This window comes from Natator depressus, chromosome 5 (genome assembly GCF_965152275.1).
Source record: "Natator depressus isolate rNatDep1 chromosome 5, rNatDep2.hap1, whole genome shotgun sequence".
Classification (NCBI taxonomy): domain Eukaryota; kingdom Metazoa; phylum Chordata; order Testudines; family Cheloniidae; genus Natator; species Natator depressus.
The window spans coordinates 33,813,704-33,839,769 of NC_134238.1; the positions used below are offsets into that span (position 1 = coordinate 33,813,704).

At 39.8% G+C, this 26,066-nt stretch overlaps 1 protein-coding gene across 1 annotated transcript in view; it reads right to left on the minus strand.

Moving 5' to 3' along the window:
* LOC141987929 (chondroitin sulfate proteoglycan 4-like) overlaps window positions 1–26,066 on the minus strand; it is a 64,801-nt gene that overhangs the window by 19,323 nt on the left and 19,412 nt on the right. Inside the window, exons 2-6 of the mRNA XM_074953761.1 lie at window positions 20,036–20,199; window positions 14,375–17,944; window positions 12,876–13,346; window positions 11,012–11,188; window positions 4,174–4,372 (exon numbers count right to left, since the gene is read on the minus strand). Coding sequence (XP_074809862.1) covers window positions 4,174–4,372; window positions 11,012–11,188; window positions 12,876–13,346; window positions 14,375–17,944; window positions 20,036–20,199 — 4,581 coding nt within the window. The remainder of the gene's footprint in view (window positions 1–4,173; window positions 4,373–11,011; window positions 11,189–12,875; window positions 13,347–14,374; window positions 17,945–20,035; window positions 20,200–26,066) is intronic.

Sequence of the window (26,066 nt, forward strand, 5' to 3'; positions counted from 1 at the left end):
GAGGCACAAGGATTACTAAGCATAAGCAAAAAATCCACAGTGCCTGGCCTGAGTTATTATAGAAGCTTCTATTACTTTTTGAAACTTAGGATTGGAACTCATTTGTGTGTGTGTATATATATAAGTTTACCTGCTTTAACCTTCTAAATAATCCTCTTATTTCCTTTTCCTAGTTAATAAATCTTTAGATAGTTTATTACAGGATTGGCTACAAGTGTGGGTTTTGGTTTGTTAAGCTGCATTTGACCTGAGCTAAGTGACTGGTCCTTTGCGACTGGAAATATACTAAAAATCACAGAAATATTCAGGTTAAGAGATCATCTATCACAAAAGTAAGCTTACCTGGGTGGCAAGATAGATCTGAGTATCCAAGGGCACTGTCTATGACTCAATGGCAAGGCTGTTATAGTGTTTGAGGAGTTTACACTTGATAATTTGTTGGTGAAATCTAAGTATAGAACTCATAACCAATTTGGGGTTTGAGCCCTGGTTCTTACCAGTCTTCCCTGAAGTTGCTACTCACACTTGAGCTTTGCAGGACAGTTTGACACAAACACGGATATGATGTGATGTGCCAGATACACAAGCAAAATGGGAAACTTCCTGGAATCTATTATTATAAATAAAATGTGTACAAAAGAGAAGCCAACTATAAGTAATACAGCTTTGAGCAAAATATTATAAACTTTAGTGACAGAATTTATTTAATTGGCAATTCTGTTCGAAAAGAAAGCGGTTGCATTCATGTTGGTTTCTTTTAGTTTAAGTGATAAAGAGAAGAAGTAAGGCTAATGTTTGCAATCAAACATGCTTATGCTATCCAGTTAGTGAAATACATCTGTGCTGAAAGAGGCAGTAAAAAAAAAAGGAACTGAAACCAAATACTGTGTTTATAAAGATACTTCACCACAGAGTAGAATAATCAGAAATGTAACTGTTTGAGTAATAATGCACAAATTCAGATTAGCCATACAGACTACCACTGTTGTTAAAAGAAGAACAGAAACGGAAGATTTATAAAGCTATTCTGATTGGCTGGAGAACAACAGTTCTTGAATTGACTTTGCATTGTATAATGGAATATTACATTTAAAGAGTATAAACAAATATGGAGAGACTTTGTACAAACTACATGAATTTTAAACTGGACATTTCAGCAGCTAGACAAGTGTTGATGGAGAAATTGCAACTTGACCAAGCATAACTGCAATGCTGACCAAGGGGTGCACCAAAAAGGGGCCCATGGAAAGCAACATGCTGAGGTAAGTTGCTGACTGGAACAAACTAGTCAGTGTTCAAGGAATGTCCCAAGATGATTGCAACAGTTATGGCCTAACTTTTCTTACACAAGCTGGTGCAATAAGGTGTGTTACACAAAGAGACTGCAAAATTCCAGTCCCAGTTACAAGAGCTCAAAAGCTAATGTCTTGTCCCTGACTGAGGAGATGATTCTCGTTTTGATTGGACAATTCAAATCTTTGGAAAGAAATCTGTCACAATCTGATTGGTCAATGCCACCATTTCCAAGAAGAGAAATCAAGCTGGACCACACAGAAGATATAGAATAAAATGGCCTGTCTCCTTCAATGCATTGCTTCCCAAAAGCCAAAGATACCTGGAAAGGAGAAGACAGAGGTCCTGGACCAGCCACCTGGCAGTCTTCCTGGTGACAACAAGAACCTATCTCAGATAGGCATCTTTAACTGTCTTTTATTAATTTCGAGCAAGTTGGGTTGCCTGGTGGCGTATTAGGAAAAGACTACAGTCATGTGCATCCTTTGCTCCATCAGCGTTTGCAGTGTCAACTCCTGCTGTGAACAATAACTGAACTGAAAGCTGACAGCTGAGCATAGATTCGGTGAGAAGTACTATATAGAATTTCTCTTGGATAATGATTCAAATCAGTCAATTGACCACTTTCTGAAACTGAGTACCTAATTAATAAATAAGTGTACGTGCTTGTATGTGTTTTAAAGATTGTCAGTTATATTATCTCTCTTTGTTTTGGAACAGATTCCAATCAAAATTTTTGTAAAGTAGCTTTAAAACTGAGCAAGGTACAGTTAGTAACTAAGATTGTAGAACTGTACATGTGTCTATCATAGCTAATAGTTTCATACCGTCTTTCAAATTCTAGGTGTATACAGACATAAGATGAGACCAGGTGAGTGAGCTTCTTGTACAGCCCTCAGTCGAAATAATCTGTCATACATTTAGGAGTTTATTTTAGGTAGATAGGAGTGTTAGTCAGATCATTCATTGGGAAATAGGTTAAAAGGGTTGACTACTATAGATCTATTGGGAAGGAGACCATGGCGAATTGGCATGTATAATAATTGACCAAACAGTTTTGTGATTCAATTTTGGATTGTTTTCCCTCTGTTGTCTTAGCAACACTGGAGTTGATAACCAATTGGCATAAGTCAGGCCCTATCCTGAAGGAATCAGTCAAAAATCTAAAAGTCTCCTTCACAATAGAGTAACTATGTGTAAGTATTATTTTGTGTTGGGGTTTTGTAATTTGATTTTGAAAACCTAAATATCAACCAATTTTCTAATTTATGTAGCCAAATCACAGTCCAATGCCATTGTTGTCTTCTTATATCCTATACTATTAGCTACTGTTCTTAAGGATGTTTAGTAAACTCTTTAAAACTAATTGAATACTTTTTCTTTAGTGAAGCAGTCAAAATCAAAAGAACCCTAAGTCAGGTGATGCTGCAGGTAATCAGTTACTTAACACAGGTTTGTTTTATAATACACACTTATAATCTTTCTTATAATACACACTGAAATATGAACTATACAGAAAAATCATTTCACCCACTACAGAAATGCAGCCACCTCTGGGTGAAATGCAGCAACTGACAAACAGCACACAGCAACCATACACAAGAGTTTAGAAGAGGCATTAAGGAATACTATACACCTAAAGAATGCTATATCCAGTTGAAACTGCAGAAGAAATTAAGATAGGTAAATACAGAAGCTGACATTTAGCTGAAACACTAGAGTTAAGAACACTTCCCTTACAAAAAGTCCCTTGAGATCCTTAACAACAAATGGTCAGAAACTCAGTTTTACATCTCATTTGAAAGATGGCATCTTCAGCATCACAGTGTTCCCTAACACAAAACGCAGGCATCAGTTCAGTACTGACACAGAAGGAAAAATACCGTATACTAAGATACAGCCTTTCCTATCCCTCCACACAGCTAAAACTCTCATCAGGCTCCCATCTCACATCTCAATTACTGCAACATCCTTTTCTGTGGCCTTAACAAATGAAATCTTTTCCTGCTCATATCCATTCAGAATGCTGCTACTTAGATCATTTTCCTAGCCTGTCACTTTGACCATATCACCCCTCTCCTTGCATTCCTTCACTGGCTCTTCTCTATCTCCATCAAACTTGACTTCACTTTCAAGGCCCTTCACAATCTATCTCCATCTGACATATCATCTCTCATTCAATATTGATATGTTGACTCCCACCTCCAATCAGCCCATGATGTCAGCCTCCGTTGGTCACTTGTTAAATTTTCAAACAGGCATCTTCATGCTTTCACCCATGCCACCTTTCACATTTGGAAGAAGCTTCCCCTAACATCCTCAAAACTAGCTCATTATGTACCTTCAAATCCCTTCTTAAAACTCTCCCTTGCTGTGAGGCCTACAGAAAGCTTGAGAGCGGCTTGGCTGCTGCTGTGCTGAGACCAACGCCTATCGTGCTGACCAATACTGTGTCACTGTTTCCTTGTATCCCTGACGGTCTGCCTGTATCCAGCTGTTGTCTCTTGTCTTATACTTAAATTTGTAAGCTCTTTGGAGACAGGACTGGTTTTTGTTCTGTGTTCGTACAGCATGTAGGACAATGGGGTCCTGATCCATGACTAAGGCTGCTAGGTGCTATGGTAATACAAATAAATCAATCAATAAATCTACTGAATTATCAATACTACTTCCTACAACACCTAGGTGTTTGCTGGAAGTTACCTACTCAGGTAATGACCTGAACCCTTCCCTGTTTGGCTTGTGAGATTATACACCACTTAATTAGTGCTTCTAAAATTACACATGTTACAAGAATATCTCCATGGGATTACATCTGTGAATATCCCCATAGGATTATATAACAGAATATTCCCACATGGTAGTTTTAGAACTACCTACCATTGTGTACAAACACCAGCTGTCTTTCCATTATATGAGCCTGGGTAAAATTAAGGATGCTTTTGTTTGGAGAAGACTTAAGAGCCAAGTGGCCATTGCTAGGTTGAGTAATAGAGTACACTAGCTCTGATGCTGAGGAGTCTTTATCTTCTGCACAGAGGTCATCAACTGTTATTTCCGTAACTGAGCCCACCCAAACCTTAAAAAACAAAAACAAAAACAGAAGAAGAAAAAATTACATAGATTGGATTGATTCACTGTATCTCATGTTGCTAAAACAGGTAACCCTGTAATCCAGTATGGTTTCTTATCGTTGACTGTAGTGTTTAACATTCTGAAATTATTTAAAACTTCAAGGTATCGAGCAACACCAACAAACAACCTAACCAGTTTTAAAATGCAGCTTGATACGTTATATAATCTTGTTTATGAACAGGATTACATAACGTGGTTCCCTGCGACAGCAGGGAACTGGACTTGATGACCCAGGAAGATCCCTCCAGACCTGTCCATCAACCAACTCCTGCATAAATCAGTATTTCAGAGGAAAGTGCAAATGTCTGACAGTGTCTGTATTCTGACAAATGCAGCAGTTTATTTCATGGAGTGTTAGAGCCATGTTCTTCCCTGTGGGCAAAACACTCAGCGCCCTCAACTTCCAGTGCAGTAAATGGCACTGGATATGTCACAAATTTGGGCCATAAGAAAGACAACAGATTAAAGTAAAATACAACTACTAATAAAAAGGCAACACTTTTTTTTAAACTAAATATTTTCTTTCAACTCCCACCTACTCACAATATGCACCAAGGGCTCAATCCTGTAAAGGACTGATAACTCTTGGAGGTACTGACTGCATGGGAGATGAAGGCACTCAACACTTCAGACAGTTGCTCAGCACTTTGAACCAAGGCCTAAACTGAGACAAAAAACTAGAGTTTATGAACACAGCATAAAACCCACTACTTTAATTCTAGCAATTCTAGTGCAAACATGACACGTGTCTCTGTGTCTTCAGGCCAATGATAAGGCCCTGGGTTTACTCAGGTTTGCGGGCAGACGAGCACTATAAGTACTGATGTCCCAGGAGAGGAGCATTGTGTGGGCTTCATTTAATTTTGGGCGGTTATTTTCTGGCTTGAAAGAAAAGAGCAACTGTTGGCTTTACTTTTGATCTGTTTGCATTTTTAATTATGGGTTAAGGTGCCTAGAGCCCAGGATAGGACATATCTATTATAAACTGAAATCAAGTCCATAGATATTCAACACATGCACACCAGCTCATCCCATGAAGAGTTGATTTATAGCAGGGATCGGCAACCTTTGGCCCGTGGCCCACCAGGGAAAGCCGCTGGCAGGCCGGGACGGTTTGTTTACCTGCTGCATCTGCAGGTTTGGCTGATTGCAGCTCCCACTGACTGCGGTTTGCCGCTCCAGGCCAATGGGGGCTGCAGGAAGCGGCATCCAACACATCCCTCAGCCCATGACGCTTCCCACAGCCCCCATTGGCCTGGAGCAGTGAACCGCGGCCAGTGGGAGCTGCGATCAGCCAAAACTGCGGACGCTGCAAGTAAACAAACCGGCCCAGCCTGCCAGCGGCTTTCCCTGGTGGCCACGGGCCAAAGGTTGCCAATCCCTGATTTATAATATAAAATCTTTGATAATCAACAGTTCTACTTAAGGTGCAGAACAGATACCATAATGTACCTCTCTGACTTTTAGTGTATTAATAATATCATATTGCATTTGATTCCATTGGCTTTTCTTGCCTCTGCCCAATTCCTGCTCTTTAATTCATTATCAATAGCTATTTGATGGCAAGGTTATGTTAGTAGTTTAATGAGGAAAAAAATATCCTTGACAAAAGTTATTTCACTTCTCCTAAAAACAAAGATAGGAGATTTCTTCCTGATCCCAACAACTAAGCATTTTTTCTTCAGAAAACGTGAGCTTTTCTAATTTTTTTTTTGGGGGGGGGTAATCTTTGAAAACAAAGATGTATCTTTAAAGACACATGATAACTGATGATAAATGCTGACTTTTTAATAATGCCCACTATGTAAAGGTTTTATTGCCACTTGTTTGATGATCTGTAACCACCCCAAACTCTTGCCAATAATACCTTCATATCACATCATCCTGTACATAGAAAAATATAATACATTGCATATAAATGGTAAAACACTAGGGAGAATATTTACAAAAGAGCATGCAAATGTGTAGCCATGTGTAACTCCAATGCTAAACCTCCGCATGAATTTTCCTCATTCAAACTTAAGAAATAATAGGGCTTTTTAGCTATAAAGATATTGTTTATTCCATGCCTCCCCAGCACGCTTACACACAATGCCTTTTTGTGTGCACACTGTGTTAAGAGTCTCCGTTTGCTGTATAATGTGATACATGAGGAATGAAAGGAGATCCATAAGCTGAAATGGAATGTAACGAGGCAAAACACTTGAAATACTGCAAATACTTTACAAGTGACTTATTTGCATCACATAGGGTGGAGATCAAGGTTTCCTTAAGAACAGAACAAAAAAAGTATGCAGAACTTCCGAGATGTCAGTTTTGCACTAATTCAGCATTTGCCTAACACATTCTACTACTACAGTAGCAGGAAGGTTCATGACCTTGCTTGCTGAGAAATGAAAAATACTCCATTGACCTAATCCAGTGTTCTGCTTATAGAGATACCCTGTTAAGCAGAATTAATTAACAAGAAGGATAATAACTGTTAGATTTTTTTAAAGAAAAATTCCACATATATGAAAATATAGCCACCTTGTGGCTACATTGCAGTACAGCCACACCTTACTACTACTAAATCTTACTTAAATGCATAGATAAACGGGACCAGCAGAGTAAGGATTTTTATTTTCTCTAACCTGAATCCCCCTGATTTTTGCAAAAATGCTGCTTAAAACATGCTTAACTTTAAAAGTTTCTGTTTAAGACACAATGAAGTAAATGGGTTTCAAATGTGTGCTTAATGTTTACCATGTACTCAAGAGCTGTCATGAATAGGGACAAACTTAAGCCCATATTTGTGAGCTTTTCTGAATCAGAGCTCTCATCTGTTAGCTATTCTCTGACAGGGTTTCTCTTTCTGATTGTTCAACTGGACTAAAAGTCCTAGCAATTCCCTTGTAATTGTTTAGAATACTTATGGTTTTAAGTTACAGAGTGAAATTAAAGACTATCGTTTCTCGTATTAATAAAACTTTTCAAATCTGTTATGTTCATGCAAATATTGCAGAATGATACAGAAGTTCAAAAAAAGGAAAATCCAATAGCCCTCATCCCTTTAAAAACAAAACATCACCCACACACAAACACTAAGGGGGGAAAAAAAACCTGCTTTGTTCACCACCCTGATACCAATCATAAACACTGTGGTTTAAAGAGGGAATGTTGAGGAGGCCTCAGAAGTGAGGGAATTGGAGTAGAAGGAATCACTTTACATTTGAGTGAGTAAGTTTGACACTTTGTTGTGTTTGGCAAAAAGTCCCATTACAAGACTAAAATGTAACTTCAATATCCATCTGGAGACCACCAAGAGCATAATACTAACTTCCATAGGGGCCCTCTGTTGCTAATGGATGCCCATAAAGGGATCTGATACTTTTAACATTTTTGTTCTGCTTAGTTACTGATTTAGCTGTTCTTTTAAGAGCTTTGTTACACCCCAATCTTGCAGGCTTGCTCATGTGCTTAGCTTTATGCACTGTGAGGAGTAAACAGTGTGTAAAGTTATAACATGAACTAGTGTTTGCAGGATCAGGACCTTATTCTGTAGTAGGCAACATGACCAAATCTATTGCTTGAAATGCAAAAGTTTCTTGCAAGAAAGGTTATCCTCTAAACAAGGTCTTGCAACAAGGTCAACAAAGTGGTTTTCAGGGAATTTTCATTCAAGTTTGTACATTTACTTCTCATTTCTAAAAAGGTATAAATTAAGCCAGGGCTATTGTATTTAAAAATACATAGATTACTACAAGCAGGTTAAAATTCAACAGCTAGCAATACAAGATTCCCAGATGAGCAAGCACAGCCTGGCTGGAACCTCGAATTTAGCAAGTTTCACCCTAGGTAAGCACTGCCTTGGAACTCCCAGCTGATGATAATAGTCAGCACTGAGCCAGGCTGTCAGTTCAAAAAAAAAATCTTTATAATCCACTTTTCCCCCATCTATTTTAGGCATTCATCTTGGTTTAAAGTGATTGGTTGGAATAAATCAGATTCTCCAGCTTTGTATAGTGTGCACAGAACTATCAGAAATGCAGTAGTTCTATATTAAGAACAGGGTATGTAAGCACAGTAAAGGGTCAAGCGTGACAAGCAAAACCACAGTCATGAATACAAGAACCATGAGGTTGGTGTAGGCAGGCTGCCCAATTGAGTAGATAGCATTTTATCTATGTTCTGGATGACTGACCTATTTCAGGATTAGATTGAAAAGTTGTGTTATTTATTTATGTTTTAAAATAAAGGTACATTTTGGGTCTGCCAATCAACTTCATGTGTTCCTATGAAGCCTGGTCTTAACAATCATTTAAAAAAAAATCAGTGTGTTGTGCTGCTGGGTCTCAATTCTGCCAAAGGATAGTTCTTCAAAGCAATTATACACAAGGAAAGAGAAATCAAGAAGTAGTCTTGGTGGACACCTTTCCCCTGGGTGTATTACTAGATTACAGTTAATACCTGCTGTGTTGACACCTGAAGAACCCCACCAGTGGTAATTATCCTCCCCTGCGGGAGTTTACTGTGTAATAGTTGATGCCTTCTTCGAGAAAATTGCCAAATTGTCAGGACTCAGCATGGTGTAAAAGCCTAATATCTATGGTGCACTGTAGTGTGGATGGATGCCCGCAGTGGGTAAATGCCATCACCGTGAAGCGCAACATTGCTAAAACTGATTAGTATAAATTATTATATTTTCTCTTTTTTTCTTCTGTGAAAAGGTTTATGGATGATGCTAAAATACGGTAATCTCTACAGTACTCGATCTGTCTACACAACACTCAAATACCATTCATACTCAGGATTAAATGCAAACATGTTTTAAATGTTATAATTTGTAAATTGCACTGTGCTATACTAGGGCTGATGCACTATGTAAATATCTAACATTATCCTCCTTCAAATCCCTCCTTTAAAAAACTCTTCTCTGGTGTGATGCCTACAATACACTTGCAGCTCATTTACTGTTAGATAGCTGATATGCCGTGACCACCATTTTTCAAGATGTTCAATATAATTTTATTATCTGTACTCCCACCCCCCACCCATGTATGTTTGTTTTAGTCACCAGTCATCTACTCTTCAGGGCAGGACTGTCTCCTATGTTTTTACAGTGTCTAGGACAAGGGGGCTCCGGCCTGCAGGCACAGTTGTAATATAGATAATAATCCTCTCACATTTATGTAAATCTGGAATTATACCACTGAAGCGAATCGAGCCACACCAATGTGAAATAGGGATGAGAAGAAACCATCCTTTATTCTTTACAAGATAGAATGGTTGGTTAAATGCTATCTATGGTTACTAGGAGAAAAAAATAGACCAATCCTACAATCTTCAATTCCATAAGTTCTTTGGGAACTATACAAAGTAAGTAGGCTTTGGGTGTTTCAGAATATTATCTGTAATTCATAATTAACAGCCACACCCAACAAACCTACAGTAATAGACAGTAGTAGCTCCAGTCTCTCTAGTAATACTGTGAGGAGCTGGTAATAGCTCATCTTAAGTGATCACTCTCGTTACAGTGTGTATGGTAACACGCATTGTTTCATGTTCTCTATGTATATAAATCTCCCCACTGTATTTTCCACTGAATGCATCCGATGAAGTGAGCTGTAGCTCACGAAAGCTTATGCTCGAATAAATTTGTTAGTCTCTAAGGTGCCACAAGTACTCCTTTTCTTTTTGTGAATACAGACTAACATGGCTGCTACTCTGAAAACTGTGATGAGTGGTTCTATTTTGGACCACTGTATAATACAATATTATTATTTTTATTAGGACTTTTAAAAAAATCTGCATACATTTTCTGAGGGAAACTCTCATCTCCTATTAGAAATGTCAGATACTTAGTCAATTCCCTAAAGCATAGTAAGTGGGTGAAATTCTGTTCTCTTACACCTAGGCTATCTCCACTTACTTCAGTGGGAGCTGCAGAGATACAACAAAGAGCAGAATTACTCTCAATGGGCCTGATCCTCAGGAATAGCTCAGAGGTGCTAGGCACAGAATCCAAGGGATGGTGCAAAAATAATCTGAAGCTGCTTTTATGGTCCCTCAATCCTGAAGCCTGCCAAAGGCCAGTGCCTCAAGACTGCTCTGACTTATGCTGCTTAGTAACTGCATCCAAGTTGCCATTACTCCTGCCAGGGAATGTTAAAACACAGCAGTGCTCCATCCATACACCCTTCACCACCATGTGTCCCATGTCAAGGCCAAGAGGAGGCAGTGGCACAGATCCAGCTATAAGGCCCTGCGACACTCAGGGATTCCTCTTAGACAAAAGGAATCATCAGCCAGACTCTTAGGTGAGTTTAAGGTCTGCTTTGCACTACCAGGACAGCACAATGCAAACTTAGCAAGAGCCTGGATCTGATCCCATATGTATAAACAATTGTCACAGTATCCAATCTATCTTCAGAGCCTATCACCATGGTATCTAACCATCACAACTGGCTTCTAGTACATAACATATATTTCCAGGTTTACACATATCTATCTCTAGTCTCTGTGTTATTATAGTCCTATAAAATAATGTCAAGTTAAAAATGAAGATTTTAAAATTATAAAGACGAAAGTATGCAGAACTTACCCTAAGTATTTTGTTTGTACTTATAACAGGTGCTTCATCATTTACCGACGTAACAGTCACAAATATAGTTTGGGGCAAACTTTGTTTCCACAGTTCTGTGTTATTTGCTATGACAGTAAAATTGTCAGTCAGCCCCTCACTATCATCATGAATATAGTAGATTAATTCTTGCTCTACCTGAAAAATAAATGGACTGAAAATTAAAGAAATTAAAACAAAAACTGTTTTGAAATTTTAAACAAAAAGCATTCAGCCATTCCAGCTCTGCAATAATTCTCTTTCAGCCTTCACGATCCCATTCTTCTCCCTCTGATGCACACTCTTCTATCTCTAGTATATCAGATTGCATATGAGCATTTGGTTATTCTGAAACAACCTCAGATATAGAGAGGCACGTATGCAACTGTATCAGAAGGTCAGAGACAAACCAATAAATCCCAAAGAACTCATATAAAAATAGCTAAAGCACAGTTAAGAGGGTTCACGTTTGAAAATCAGTTAAGTGTTTCAGTTTTATATAGAAGAGGCAAAATGACTTAAGACATCACTATCTGCAGTTCAAAGTCAAATTTCTGTTTTTGGGCCATAAAAATTAAAAATCTCATATTCATTAACATTTGTCAAAGGTTAACACACTTCAGTTTATGCATTTTGAAACAAGTTAAATATTGAAACCTTCAAATTAGAGAGTTTTCATTCAGATGTAAAGTAACCCTCAACTATGTTGGCAGTATAAGATACCTGTCAGGCTTCTACTCATTTTGAATTGTTGACTTATTACATCCTATGCCATTTAAGACAATTTCCCATATTCAGGAGTCTGAAAAGTAGTATAAAATCATACATATTCATGTCTGGGCAGGAGTTATCCCACTGGAATATGACATATCAAAATAATACATAATGTAGATCTTTATTTTCAAATAAGCATATTAAGCAATATATATGTTTTTATGTGCATCAGACACCCATAACTCTGGTGTAGATTTTTGAAAGGGGAAAATACTTTGATGCAACATACTGAAGGTTTGCAAACAATTATTATTTGAAGCTGGTGAATCACAAAACATCTTGCCATAACCCCTGCTCCTGCCCCATGCCAAGGGACTGGGTGGATTCTCCATCACTTGAAGTCTTTAAATATAAATTGGATGTCTTTCTTAAAAACATGCTCTAGCTCAACCACAAGTAAGGGTTTGATGTAGGAATTACTTGATGAAATAATGTGCTCACTGTTATGCAGGAGACCAGACTAGAACATCATAATGGTCTGTTCTGGCCTTAAAAATAAAAAATGATGATTTTGAGACCCTCACTGGCTTTCTCATCTTTTTCATAGCCCTTTAAGGCTACACGAAACTTATTAGCACTTGTATCTTATCATGGAGACTCCACTTTCTCTGCTCCACCAGCAACGCTGATATTTGTCCACTTCCCCACTAAGCACATCCAAGGTTTCTTCCTTGCCACTAGTTTGACATTCACTCAGAACTCGACTGGAAAACAATGTCCTCCCCCTCAACCCTGCTACTTCTACCATGACTTTTGCAGGAAACTGCCAACTAGTAATGGCTAAATAGGGCCTATTAGGGAATTGTGACATATCTTATTTGTATCTTGTAGCTGCAGGCATATAAAAACATATGTGTACCTGTCATTGTTTCCCCCATTCTCCCATCTCCATTTCATCTTGTCTTAGACAGTAATCTCCTCAGGTAAAGGACTGTCCTTTATTGAGTTTGTATAGTGCCTAGCACACCTGACCTGCAGGTGTGACTGCAATACATATAATAATCAGCATTTTCAAAATACTCAAACAAAAAAAGGACTGACATTTAGATCAAGCTTACCACAGTCACATTACCTGTTTTTTGGTAAATTTGGTTAACTTCACTCCAGGAAAGCGAAAGTTTCCAACGTGCCCATTCTTTGGTGGTTCAACTAAAATAAATTCACAATTGAGTCCTGTGAAATGCTGATTAGAAATTTTTAGATAGTCTTCCACCAGAGCTTTAGAACCACCTTCTATTACGGTAAAGTTCTGCACTTCTAATGGAATCAGCTTTGGGATGACATCTACAGAGATTTCTATTCCACTGACCACTCGGATGCCATTGGTCACATCCAACGAAAAATGGTCTTGCAGCTGGTCAGAAACTGTCTGCACATACTGAATGTTGCCATCATCAATATCTTGCTGGGTAAAGGTCAAAACTGGCTTTTGTTCTGCACCAAGGTAACCTTCTTCTGATGCAAACTTCCGAATGTATCCATGCACTGGAGGAGCCCTTAATGTGAATACTATCTCTGATGGAGAACTGTTTTCATGCACAACCTTAAAATTATACACACACAAAAAGTCATTCAAGTAAAAACAAGACAATTTCTTCTTTAATTCTATTCTGAATTTCTCACTTCTAATCCTGGGACAGTAAATCATGGATTATTTATCCACCGGTTTGGCTGGAATTCTCTATTTATAAACATTATATCTGCAAATGCCTAGCACAATGCATTTCCAGTATTATATTAAGTAGATGCATGTTAGATAATACTGCATGAGAAAGTGTTTCAAAACCCAAAACATATCCCATAAGATCTCTCAACTGAAAAAACAAAAACAAAAAACATCATGAGTTAATTATCTAAGAACTGTGGAATGCTGCTTGGAATGATGATTTCACAATCAGCACAATAATGTACAACATGAGCCTCCTTGTGGTAGTTACTTTAATGGTGAAAATGATCCCAATAGATGCAGAGAAAAATATTAACCCGAATAGGCCAAAGCTAATGCTTCTGAACTGATGCTTTTAAAACTCCAAGCCATATCCTCAGCTTGTGTAAACTGACAGACCCTTTGTAAATAAGCAAATATTTTGGATACAATTTAAGTTTTTTTCCCCAATATTTGTTATTGGTTCACCTGCCATGAAACTGCAAATACACTGATAAATGTATTTAAAACTACCTGGTTTTCTTGTAGTGTTGATAATCACAGTGTCTCTGCAGCTTAATTTTCTCAAGTATCAGTACTCAGGGAATCAAAGCCTATGGTCTCTGTCTTATTTTAACAGATAGATTTTTTCTCTTTTCTAGTGATGGGAGGCATGCTAGTGTCAGAGTGCTGGGCTACCTGAAGTCTATAGCCCTTTCTGCACTGATGCCAGCAGATTCTCAAGTGCAGACACCATAATTGTAGTTACTCTCCAAAATTAATATCTAGCAATAATTTAAATTAGTTAGGTTAAAGGTGACAGTTTTGTGGAACTGAGGCATTAAAAGGGCTTGCTATGCCTGGGAAACAGGAATAAAGAAGAAAATCCATTACAGATAGAAGATTAAAGCTAAATTTTAACTCACCTGCAATTTCCCCTTACTGATTTTAACTGGTTTTCCTTCTTCCACTAAGAGGTTGTTATTATGTACAATATTTGGTGGACGCTGATGGCTTTCCAAGTACATACGAACATGCATTCCAGCATCCTGGTGGATATCCTTAGCATAAACTGTAAAGTTAAATGTGTCAAAAAGGTTGTTACTGTCATCATGCCTATAAATCACATGTCCCCTTTTTAGGTCAAGTTGAGTAAAGGAATCTGTTGCTAGATTTTTTACATAGATTCTTCCATGTTTTGGAGATAAGAATATCTCATAAATAATCTCATGATCCCTTCTAATGTCTTGGTTTGTGATGGCACTAAGGTTAGTTGTTGTAATAGTTCTCTCTTTTCCTTTTTGGACCAATAAGCCTGTGTTGTTTGCTAGTCTAACATAGGGATCTGAAGCACTCACTTCTAGAAGGGAAGACGTGTAGTGTTTGCCATCAGTTACAAATAACACAAAGCGCCCATAATCTGCACCACTATGTATAAACAGGACTCGCTTTTGCTCCAGGTCTTCTTGCTTGAATTGATAGAGTCTGTGAGTGGTATCATTCACTAGAGTCAAGTCTCCATTTGGAATGCCACGCCTAGTGTACAGCAACTGCCCGTCATCAAAATCAGAATCAGGATCATGGTAGCATAGGTCTGCCAAGGTCAATAAGTGCTGCCCATTCTTAACTACATGAAATACCTTATCAACCACACGTACTGGTTTCTCATCATTCTTCAGCTCAACAGAAATATTAAATCTTATCTCTGCTGATAAAGGTTCTGTTCCAGCAGCAGAGCTCACCCATTCTCCTGATTCTTTGGTGGATGCTATGACAAGAAATTCATCATACCTAGTTTCAGTGTCATCATGGACATACATAAGGCGTTCACCCATTATATCTTGGTTACTGAAAGTGGTGAGGTTATCATTACTTTCTGGTGAATCTGAAAAGTTAATGAGTTTTAATTTCCCATGTTGAGGACTCTTTGTAACTGTATATTGAAAGGCCTTATTATCCAGGGTTTCTGCAAACAATCTGCTTTTTGTTATTAGCACTCCTTCACCTTCAGTTATGGTCAAGCCGTTGTTTGTCAAAATAATGCTTGTGAGATCTGCTTTAACGTTGATTTTGAAATCATAGACATTTGACTCCAAATATTTTGTAAAAATTAGGAATCTAAATGAATCCTGAGTGTTCTCATGGGGTCTGTCGATTAATTCATATTCTACTTCATGATCTATAATGCTTTTTTGGCTAAAAGTTGAATTTTTTTTCAAGGCTTGGTTGTTAAGGAGCATTTGCCCTTTCTTGGGTAAGGACAACAACTTATAATTAAGTTCATTTTCAGGTATTTCTATATCCACCATCACAGCAAAAAGATTATCTGAAGTCAGACATTTCTTTTTTGTTTTTCCAATTTCTAGAGGAACACGTTTCAATAAATTATACCTCAACCATTTCACTGTGATTGGAAACATAAGCTCATCACTGATTTTGTTTCCAATACGAATCTTAAATTTAAAGTGTTCTGTAACATTTTCCAGCTGCAATGCTTTGAAAATACTGTAGTACCTCACACGGCTGCGCTCAATGGAGCGCTGTGAAAAAGTGTTTACTTGCTTCCACTCTCCACTAGAATGTTGCCTTTGAATTTCACCAAATTGGGGTGATTCTGTGATCTCATATCGTATCTCCATCTCTTGCTGAATGGCATTTGTTTCAACTGCCAAGTGGCTGAGTGTGATCAAAGCGGCATTGCCTTGTAGCACTTTTATTCCTGTGTTATTGACCACTTTATAATCCAAAGGAACAGCCATGACACGCAACACAACTGTGTTGCTCACTTTCTCTCCATCACTTGCTCGCAGCACAATCCTTGAGTTCTTGACCCCAGTATGGACAAAGAAAATGTTGCCTTCTTTTAAGTCCTCATTAGAAAAAGTAGTAATGGCTCTCTCGGGATTCTTGGAATTTTCTAAAAATCCTGCTTCTGTATTCAGATTTCCAAGTACTGAAAGACTGAGATCAGCAGAGTCTGTGTCTTGATCTGAAACCTTTATTAGGTCAGCAGTCAAGAGTTTCTTTGAGTTCTCTAACAAAAAAAATAAGTTTCCCTCAGGGAGCATAAGTTCAGGAGCATCATTTGTCGGAGTGATGGCAATCCTAAACACATACTGCTCATTTCCTTGCAGATATGAAGGCATGTCCTTTTTACTACTGGCAGAAATGGAAAAAGTAAAATTATCGTAAGTGTCCTCAGAACCATCATGGACATATAGAACTCTTCCTTGCCACAGGTCTAACATAGTAAATGTGCCCTTGTCCTGCTCTGGTTCAACCCCTAATTTCAAGTAACCATGAGAGGGCTGCTCCTTTATTTTAAAAAATATCTGTGACTGACGAACCCCTAATTTCTTAAACTCTAAATTTACTTTAATATGTTTAGATTCAAGTGGAGCTTGTCCACCCTCTGGGACAATCAAGTTATTTAGAACCAAGAAATGGCCACTATCCTCTTTGCCTTGGGGTTTGGAGATTTCAGGAAAATTGACAGAAGTGGTGGCTGCTGTTACAAGAGGAGTCTTTTCTGTTGTCACTACAGAAGAATTTGTCTTAAAAGAATTCTCTGTTTTGCATCCAGCTGAAACATCCTTTGTAACCAGAACATTCTTTAACGATCTCTTTTCTGAATTGGCTTTCAGGTCTCTTAAGCAACCTTTGAAGGATCCTCCTCTGGCATATTTTCCAGAAACTGAAGTTAACTCTAACTTTATCACTTCTGCCCGTGTGCTGTCATCTACACCACCTACAAAGAGTGGCCCTTTAAGAAGGGGTATCTTGATGTGGGAAGGCAATGATGTTTTCACCATTTCTCCATCTATCATCAGCTGCAAATATTGTGTGGTAAATTTTAACTCAATGGAGTGCCACTTATTATCACTGACTGACTTAAGAGAGGAAAGCTGCATTCTACTTTTACTCTTTCCAATATGGGTCTTAATTCGTCCATCCTCAATTTCCATTGCAATGAAATCTCCTGCTCGTCCAGAATGATAAAGCAGCAAACCTCGCTGAGCTGAGGTCCGTATTGCACACTCCAAGTGTCCTTCACCCTGGACATTCCACAGCTGGAAAGAAACATAGGATTTGGAACTAAACAAACTGATAGGCTCATCTTCACTGGCAAAGAATTCATCACTGCATCCCAGTGACACTTCATGAACATTTCTGAACCCAGGATAAGGTCTCAGGGACATTAGGATCTCATGCTGATTAAATAACACGTCATCGATACATCCTCGGAAATTGGTTAGTGCTCTGTCAAGGTAAGGAACATCAAGGGTACCGCTCCCACCAATGTAGAGTCCATGTTCAATGTTTAATTGATATAGAATCCCAGGCATTTTTGTACTAGTTCTATAATGTTTATCAATTATCAGTGTGACATTATCATTTTCATGATATAATTCAACCAGGTGCCAGGCTAAATCATTTAGCCGGGAGCTCCGCTGAGAACGCAGCACTCGTTCCCCTGCTCCAAAGTTCATTCTCAACTGTAAGAGACAAAATTTTAATGATGAAAATCAGTGAGCGTATGGATGACAATTAAATGAATTGTGTGTGTCTCAAAGAAACAAGTAATACTTAATGTTTTGACAGCTGCTCAACTTAAGTTTCAATCATTGCATTTTCAAACTATGAGCACAAATGTATTTATTATTGTTATGGATTTGCTAACACCACAACATCAAGTCCAAACCCATTGTACATTTTGGGAAGGTTTACCTGCCAACAAAATTTTAGTCTGGGTCAGATGTAAAACCAGAAAGCAACTATTTCCAGTTCTGTTGTGACCAAAATTTACAAGACCCCAAGGTAAACATAAAGTGCAAGGTCATGCATGAATTCCTGCTATAAGTTGGGAGCTCAACAGTTGAACGTGAAAGAGGAGGAGAGACACACAAGTGTATATGTCGATCAGAGGATGAAGCTACTAATTATGAGCTACTAATGTGATGTGTCTGTGGAAAAGACAAATGCAGTCCTAGCACGTGTTAGGTGAGGTATTTCCAGTAGAGATAGGACAAGGCACTGCTAAGATCTCATTTTGAATATTATGTACAATTGTGTTCACCCAAATTGAAGAAAGATGAATTCAGACTAAAACAGGTGCAGAGAAAGGCTACTAGTATGATCAAAGGAATGACAGCCTATCTTATAACAGGAGACTAAAAGAGCCTGGCTTGTTTAGCCTAGCAAAAAGAAGGCTGAGAGAGGATTTAATTGCTCTCTATACATTTATCAGGGAGATAAATACCAGGGACAGAGAAGAGATATTTAAGCTAAAGAACAATGTTGGCATGGCACAAGAACAAATGGGTAATAACTGGCCATGAATAAATTTAGGCTGGAACTTAGATGAAGGTTGCTAACCATCAGAGGGGTGAGATTCTGGGAGCAGTGGGGGCAAACAACTCAATCAGTTTTAAGATAGTTCTTGATAAAAGTATGAGTGGGACTGTATACCATGGTTGCCTGCAGTGGTGTGGGGGCTGCATTTGACAGTCCTGGGGGGGGGGTCCCTTTATGTCTTATATTCCTACAATCTCATGCTTCATCTAGACACCTGTGGGGGCCATGAAGCGAATTTTCACCTCAGTATAATCTGGGAGGGGGGAAGGGATTGTCTCCTTCCTCTGAAGCATCAGAGATGGCCGTAGCTGGAGACAGGACACTAGATAGGCAGGGTCAGGGCTCTGAGGTGGCACCAAGCATTCTCTCTCATAGACACTTGGCTTACTGGTTCTTGCTCATATGGTTAGGGTCTAAATGATTGCCATATTCAGGGTTGGGAAGGAATTTTCCCCCTGTTCAGATCTTTTGGGGGTTTTGCCTTCCTCTGCAGCATGAGATGTGGTTCACTTGCCAGGATTATCTGAGTACAGCAGAACCTCAGAGTTACGAACACCTCAAGAACGGAGGCTGTTTGCAACTCTGAAATGTTCGTAACTCTGAACAAAACATTATGATGGTTCTCTCAAAAGTTTACAGCTGAACATTGACTTAATACAGCTTTGAAACTTTACAATGCAGAAGAAAAATGCTGCTTTTAATCATCTTAATTTAAACAAAACAAGCACAGAAACAATTTCCTTACCTTGTCAAATCTTTTTTTAAACTTTCCCTTTATATTTTTAGTAGTTCAGATTTAACACAGTACTGTACTGTACAGTATTTGTTTTTTGGTTTTGTTTTTTGTCTCTGCTGCCTGACAGTGTATTTCTGGTACCAAATGAGGTGTGTGATTAACCAGTAGGTTGGTAACTCTGGTGTTCGTAACTCTGAGGTTTTACTGTATATCTTACTTTACCAATTCCCTGCCATTGCAGGGGCCTCAGGCATTGGTACACCTTGGTCCCTCCTCTTCTCTGCTTGCAGCACACAACGGTTTAGTCTCCTGAGAGCTGTAGTGCTTTAGTCTAATTCTGGTTGTTGGGCAAGGTGCAGAGGTGGCTGCATGGAGTTTAGTGGCCTGTGAGGTACAGGTCAGACTAGATGACTTGGTGGTCCCTCTATGACTCCAAAGACAAACACTAGGCAAACCAGTACCTGTGCTCTCTATTTTTTATAATTAAAAATCACACCTTTAAATATCCCGAGTGCAGTTCCACCAAACAATGATCCTCTTTTCCAGCTGCAAGAAAAAGCAATCCGTGTGGCTTGCTGGTTCGAAATCGTAACTGCAGTGATGTTCGAGTGGATGATTCTGCAATGTTCAATTCCACGTAGCTATCACCATAAAATGATACTAAAAGAAAAAAAGAGAGACTTACAATATATGTACTTTTGCAAAATGCCTCCTCATCCTTACCATACACATACACGCACACACACACACTGGGTATCTACTATATACCTAAATTAATAGTAAGAATTAAATTTCCTTATTCGCATGCTAGAATACACCAATCCAGACAGCTGGTGCAGTGCACAATAGGATGCTAGGTAGATACATACTATATCAAGGAAATAATGCTACTGAGAACCCTGTGGCCAACAGCTAAACACACTGATGGCCCTACGTCTCATGTTTAGAGAAGCAGTGGAAAGACTTTAATATCATCACCGTGCTTAGTTCTACAGCAAAAGCAGACGACACCGAAGAGGGCATAAACCTAGGGCTGTGGTTCTCAATCTGTGGTCCAAAAATCTCCAAAAAAGAGAGAAGATTCTAGTAGTAAGGAGGGAGGTCAGGAAGTTGTGGTCCACTAAAGCAAGGGTTCTCCACCTTTTTCTTTCGGAGGCCTCCCGCAACATGCTATAAAAACTCCACGGCCCACCTGTGCCGCAATAACTGGTTTTCCGCATATAAAAGCCAGAGCTGGTGTTAGGGGGTAGCAAGCAGGGCAATTGCCCTGGGGCCCCATGCCACAGGGGCCCCCAAAAAGCTACATTGCTCAGGCTCCAGCTTCAGCCTCAGGTGGCAGGGCTCAGGAACCTGGGCTTCAGCCCCATGCAGTGGGGCTTCAGCTTTCTGCCCTGGCCCCCAGTGAGTCTAATGCTGGCCCTGCTTGGACGCCTCCCTGAAACCAGCTTGAGGCCCCCTAGGGGGCCCCGGCCCCCTGGTTGAGAACTACTGCACTAAAGGATCTTTCTCTAATGAAATAATCTGCAGAATAAAAGTGCTGGAAAACAACTGATCTAGTCAAATAAGTTTTGGAGTTGAATGGACAGGAGTTCCTCTTCCCATAAACACATTGTAGACAGGAGGCAAGTAAATGGACAATAGACCTCAGATGCCTTAGACTAGAACCTCTCATTCAACATGTGCCTGAAAAATCAAAAGCCGTTTTCCTGACCTTTTTGTTGTTGTTGTTCTCTATAGATAAAATATTATTGCTCTGATAACAGAGGAATGTAAACATCTCCCTTTTTCAAAGACAAGAGAGATGGAGAGAAGAGGTACTATCACCCCCACCCCCACCCCATACAGATGGCAATCTGAGGCACAGAGAAATTAAGTGTTTTGCCCCAGACTCATGGGAAGTCTATGCCACAGATGGAAAATGAACCTAGATTTTTTCGAGTCCCCATCCCATGCCTTAATCTCAAGATCACCACTTCCACTATGGCCACACTACATTTTAAGAAAGCAGTATAATATCATGGGCCATGAGAAGTTCAACTGGAAGAATGCAGAGGCTTTCAATCCCTGTTTTAAGATTCTGAGGAGTTATATTTCTATTGTTACATTAGATCCTACAACCCCTAATGAATAGGAACAATGGTATGCGATTTGACTAGAGTCCTACCAATGAACTCCCTTAGGAAATCTATAGTTGAAATTTGAACCTTTCACAGATTTTAAGGTCAGAAGGGGACTATTACTATAAGTATAGTTGTAAGTATAAACTATACTTATAGTTGTAACTATGACAGATGTAGATGTAACTATGATCATCTAGTCTGACCTGATGCATAACACAGGTGATAGAATTTCACCCAGTGATTCCTGCACCAAGCCTGATACCCTGTGGCAGAACAACAACATTATATTTTAGAGAGACATCCAATCTTGATTAAAGATTCCAAGTCTTGAAGAACCCACCACACCCCTTGGGGTAAGCTTTATTGTGCACAGAGCTATGCCTTTATCTAGATCTTCCTGGATGAACTAGAGAAAAACTAGGATAGAGGTAGTAGAGGATCAAAAATGCCTCACAGTGAACCACTGGGGGAAAAATATCTCAGTGTTATACAGTGGAAATGACAGAACAATTGACAAAAGAATCCTTGGGATTATAAATTTTGCCTTTTACGAGCCAACCCTTCAACTCCATAGTTGTGGATGGGGCAGCTAACTCGGCAAACGGATCTATCAACCTAAGCATTTTTCCATGGCTAAAACACTACTTGGGCCAGGACCACCTACAGTGTCCTGGCATTGTCTGTGTTTGGGTTCTTCACCAGTGAAAGAAGCATGTTATTATAGTGTAGCAGTCAGGTTCCCCTAGGGGAATCTCTTCAGTATGGTTTTTGGCTAAAACCACATTAGAGGTGACCTTCTGAATGTCTCTGGGACCATATCTTTTGAAGAGAAATTGTTTTTGCTCTGGTTACAACAAGCTGCCAATCATATCATCAAGAAATATGAACAGAGTCAAAGCCAGTAACATCAGAATGTCTCTTGCTGTTAGAACATGTGAATTTAGCACATCATTTAAGGAATTTGTTTTTTATATTCTTTTTGGGACTGGGCAGTACATTCCATAATACTAAACTGAGTCCCAAGAAAGAGGGGAAAGGTCCTGAGACAAAGTCAGAGCACCTTTCTTGAAAATGACTATAACAAACCAGTGTAGTTGTAGCCATGTCAGTCCCAGGATATTAGAGATACAAGGTGGGTGAAGTAACGTCTTTATTGGACCAACTTCTGTTGGGCAGAGGCAAACTTTTGAGACACACAGAGCTTTTCTTGAGATCTGAAGAAGAGCTCTGTGTGACTCAAAAACTTGTCTCTCACACCAACAGAAGTTGGTCCAATAAAAGATATTACCTCACCCACATTGTCTCTGTAACAAATAAGAGCAGATATGGAGAAAGAGCTCTGATTTATAGAAGAGGGCTTTTTTCAGTCAATCATTTAGATACAGTAGGGGGTGGGTATTTTTTCCCATTAACTCAGACACCACCTATAACTTAGTCTGTAAAAGCTCAATCCACTTAAGCAATGAGAATTTTCTATTTTCTTAAATATGTCTTGGGAAGTTTGTACATGAATATGTAAGTACGTGACATTAAAATTCACTCACTCTATAGTTACTGCCACTAGTTGTCTCTATATTTCTATAGCTGCAAAAAAAACTGAATGAGTTCTCATTTTAAATCTTCTGCATATCATGTAATTAGCTGATTGCTTTAGTTCTAGGGCAGCCTGGCATCTCTTGCTCTTTTGGGGGACTTTGTATGCAGAACATAATCATACTGGCTTTCACTGTCACCATATAACAAAGATCACATTTAAATTGTTGTCCACTTTCAGCCCTAGTTCACTGCTATTTAAGCATCTCCAGTCCCACCGAAGACTGCTTTTCAAATGATTTTTCCTTGTCCTTTTCTACCTGAAATACAGAACAATAAATAACTTTTTTCTTCCCTAATTTTAAAAAGCAACACCCAAAACATGTAACTACCAAACACAAGAAGACTAATTCTGCACCCAAATCCACTTGTGCAATTACCAGGACCTGTGCATGCATATCTGAGAACAAAATTGCGATCAAAGACTTTACTTAGAATTAGCAACACAATTTGTTCTACCAAAATGTTCACTCTGGGCTAGATTAAGCCCTGCAAAAGGGGTGGCATCTAGCTTCACTGCCGCAGAAGGAACCCTGGGAAGGAATGGTGAACTCACGGTCACAACTCCTTCCTTGCTCCTCCTTTGCTCTTGGGGGGAAATAACTTAATGCAAGCCTTTACAGGGTGCATCTTACATCACCCTTCACGTCTTCTCAGTTCCAATGCCCTGGGGAGGGAGAAGCCAAGGCTCTGTCCATTCCCTACCTTTGTGTGTCCCCAACTCGCTCCCAAGGGGGAACAGCAGCAGGTGTGAAAGTAAGTTAGAGGACTTAGTACACCGGAGTCCTGAGCAGGGGGCGTGGCCTCAACTGGAAGAGGCATGGCCTTAATGGGAAGAGGCGGGGCCTTTAAATCTTGATTTAAAGGGCCAGGGCTCCAGCTGCGAGAGTGGCGGCTGGGAGCCCGGGGCCCTTTAAGTCACCCTTAAGCTACCAGCTGCAGAGGCGGCTGGGAACCCCAGGGCTTGGGGGCAATTTAAAGGGTCCAGGGCTCCAGCTGCTGCTACCGCAGCAGAGCCCTGGGCCATTTAAATCATTGAGGAGCCCTGGGGGGGTAGTGGCGGCTGGAGCTCTGGGGCCCTTTAAATCCCTGCCTGAGCCCTGATGCCCAAGCCCTGGGGTAACAGCAGCGGGGATGTAAAAGGCCGGGGAGGTAGCGGGGACTGGAGTTCCGGGGCCCTTTAAATCCCCGCCAGAGCCCCGCCACCGCTACCCCAGGGCTTTAAATTGCCGTCTGGGAAAGCCGGTCCCGGTACAGTGCACCGGCTCTTACCGGTACACCGTACCAGGGCGTACCAGCTTACTTTCACCTCTGAATAGCAGCCACATGGAGCCTGTTCTTCCTACTATGCCTGGATTTGTAATCCAGGAGAGTCCCTCACATCCATTCAAGGTACAAGAGAATGAGACTTTACTAAATTCCCTCACCCCCCAAGTTTAAAATTGGTAGTTTTTTTATATGAAAGTCTTCAGCTACACCATTCCATCTCTTAAAGCAATAAACATGCACCCCACTCCTCCACACAATGCAAGACCCAGCTCCCACATGGCAGAACAGCTGCAAAACATTTCTGGTCTTCAAAGTGTTTAACAGATATTGGCATCAGTGCTTCTCTTTAAAGATAAAATAATGTTTTGGCTGTTTGCCCACAGTGCAAGCAAAAACAATGTAACTAACACTGAAAGTACTTCCAGAAACGCTGAATCCTTCTGATGTGGAAACAAAAATATGCTAACTAAGCTATTGATTTTCATTTTTGGCACTAAAAAAGAAATATCAGAATTAGGCCACAGGACAACTGCTGCTCAGATTAATTGCACTAATGTAGCCCGGTAACATTCCACCGAGTTGGAGAACACAACCAGATATAACCTTTGTGTTATTATATTGTGAAATGTCATGCAATCTAGTAAATTATCTAGTTATTAAAGGTCAAAACATAAAAAGCAGAGGATTTGTCAAACAGTTTCTAATTTTTTTTAATTGCTATAGTATCTAAATTTCATGATCGCTACTTCAGGAGGTGATACATTTGCTGTTCTTAGCAGGGATAGGAAGGAGTCACTTCTTGAAAGTTAGAAACATAGGAATTGCCATATTGGATTAGACGGCGGTTCTCAAACTGTGGGTCAGGATCCCAAAGCGGTTCGTGACTCTGTTTTAATCATAGAATATCAGGGTTGGAAGGGACCTCAGGAGGTCATCTAGTCCAACTCCCTGCTCAAAGCAGGACCAATCCCCAACTAAATCATCCCAGCCAGGGCTTTCTCAAGCCTGACCTTAAAAACATCTAAAGGAGAAAATTCCACCACCTCCCTAGGTAACCCATTCCAGTGTTCACCACCCTCCTAGTGAAAAAGTTTTTTCCTAATATCCAACCTAAACCTCCCCCACTGCAACTTGCGACCATTACTCCTTGTTCTGTCATCTACTACCACTGAGAACAGTCTAGATCCATCCTCTCTGGAACCACCTTTCAGGTAGCTGAAAGCACCTATCAAATCCCCCCCCTCATTCTTCTCTTCTGCAGACTAAATAATCCCAGTTCCCTCAGCCTCTCCTCATAAATCATGTGCTCCAGCCCCCTAATCATTTTTGTTGCCCTCCGCTGCATTCTTTCCAATTTTTCCACACCCTTCTTGTAGTGTGGGGCCCAAAACTGGACACAGTACTCCAGATGAGGCCTCACCAATGCCAAATAGAGGGGAATGATCATTGCCTCGATCCGCTGGCAATGCTCCTACTTATACAGCCCAAAATGCCATTAGCCTTCTTGGCAACAAGGGCACACTGTTGATTCGTATCCAGCTTCTC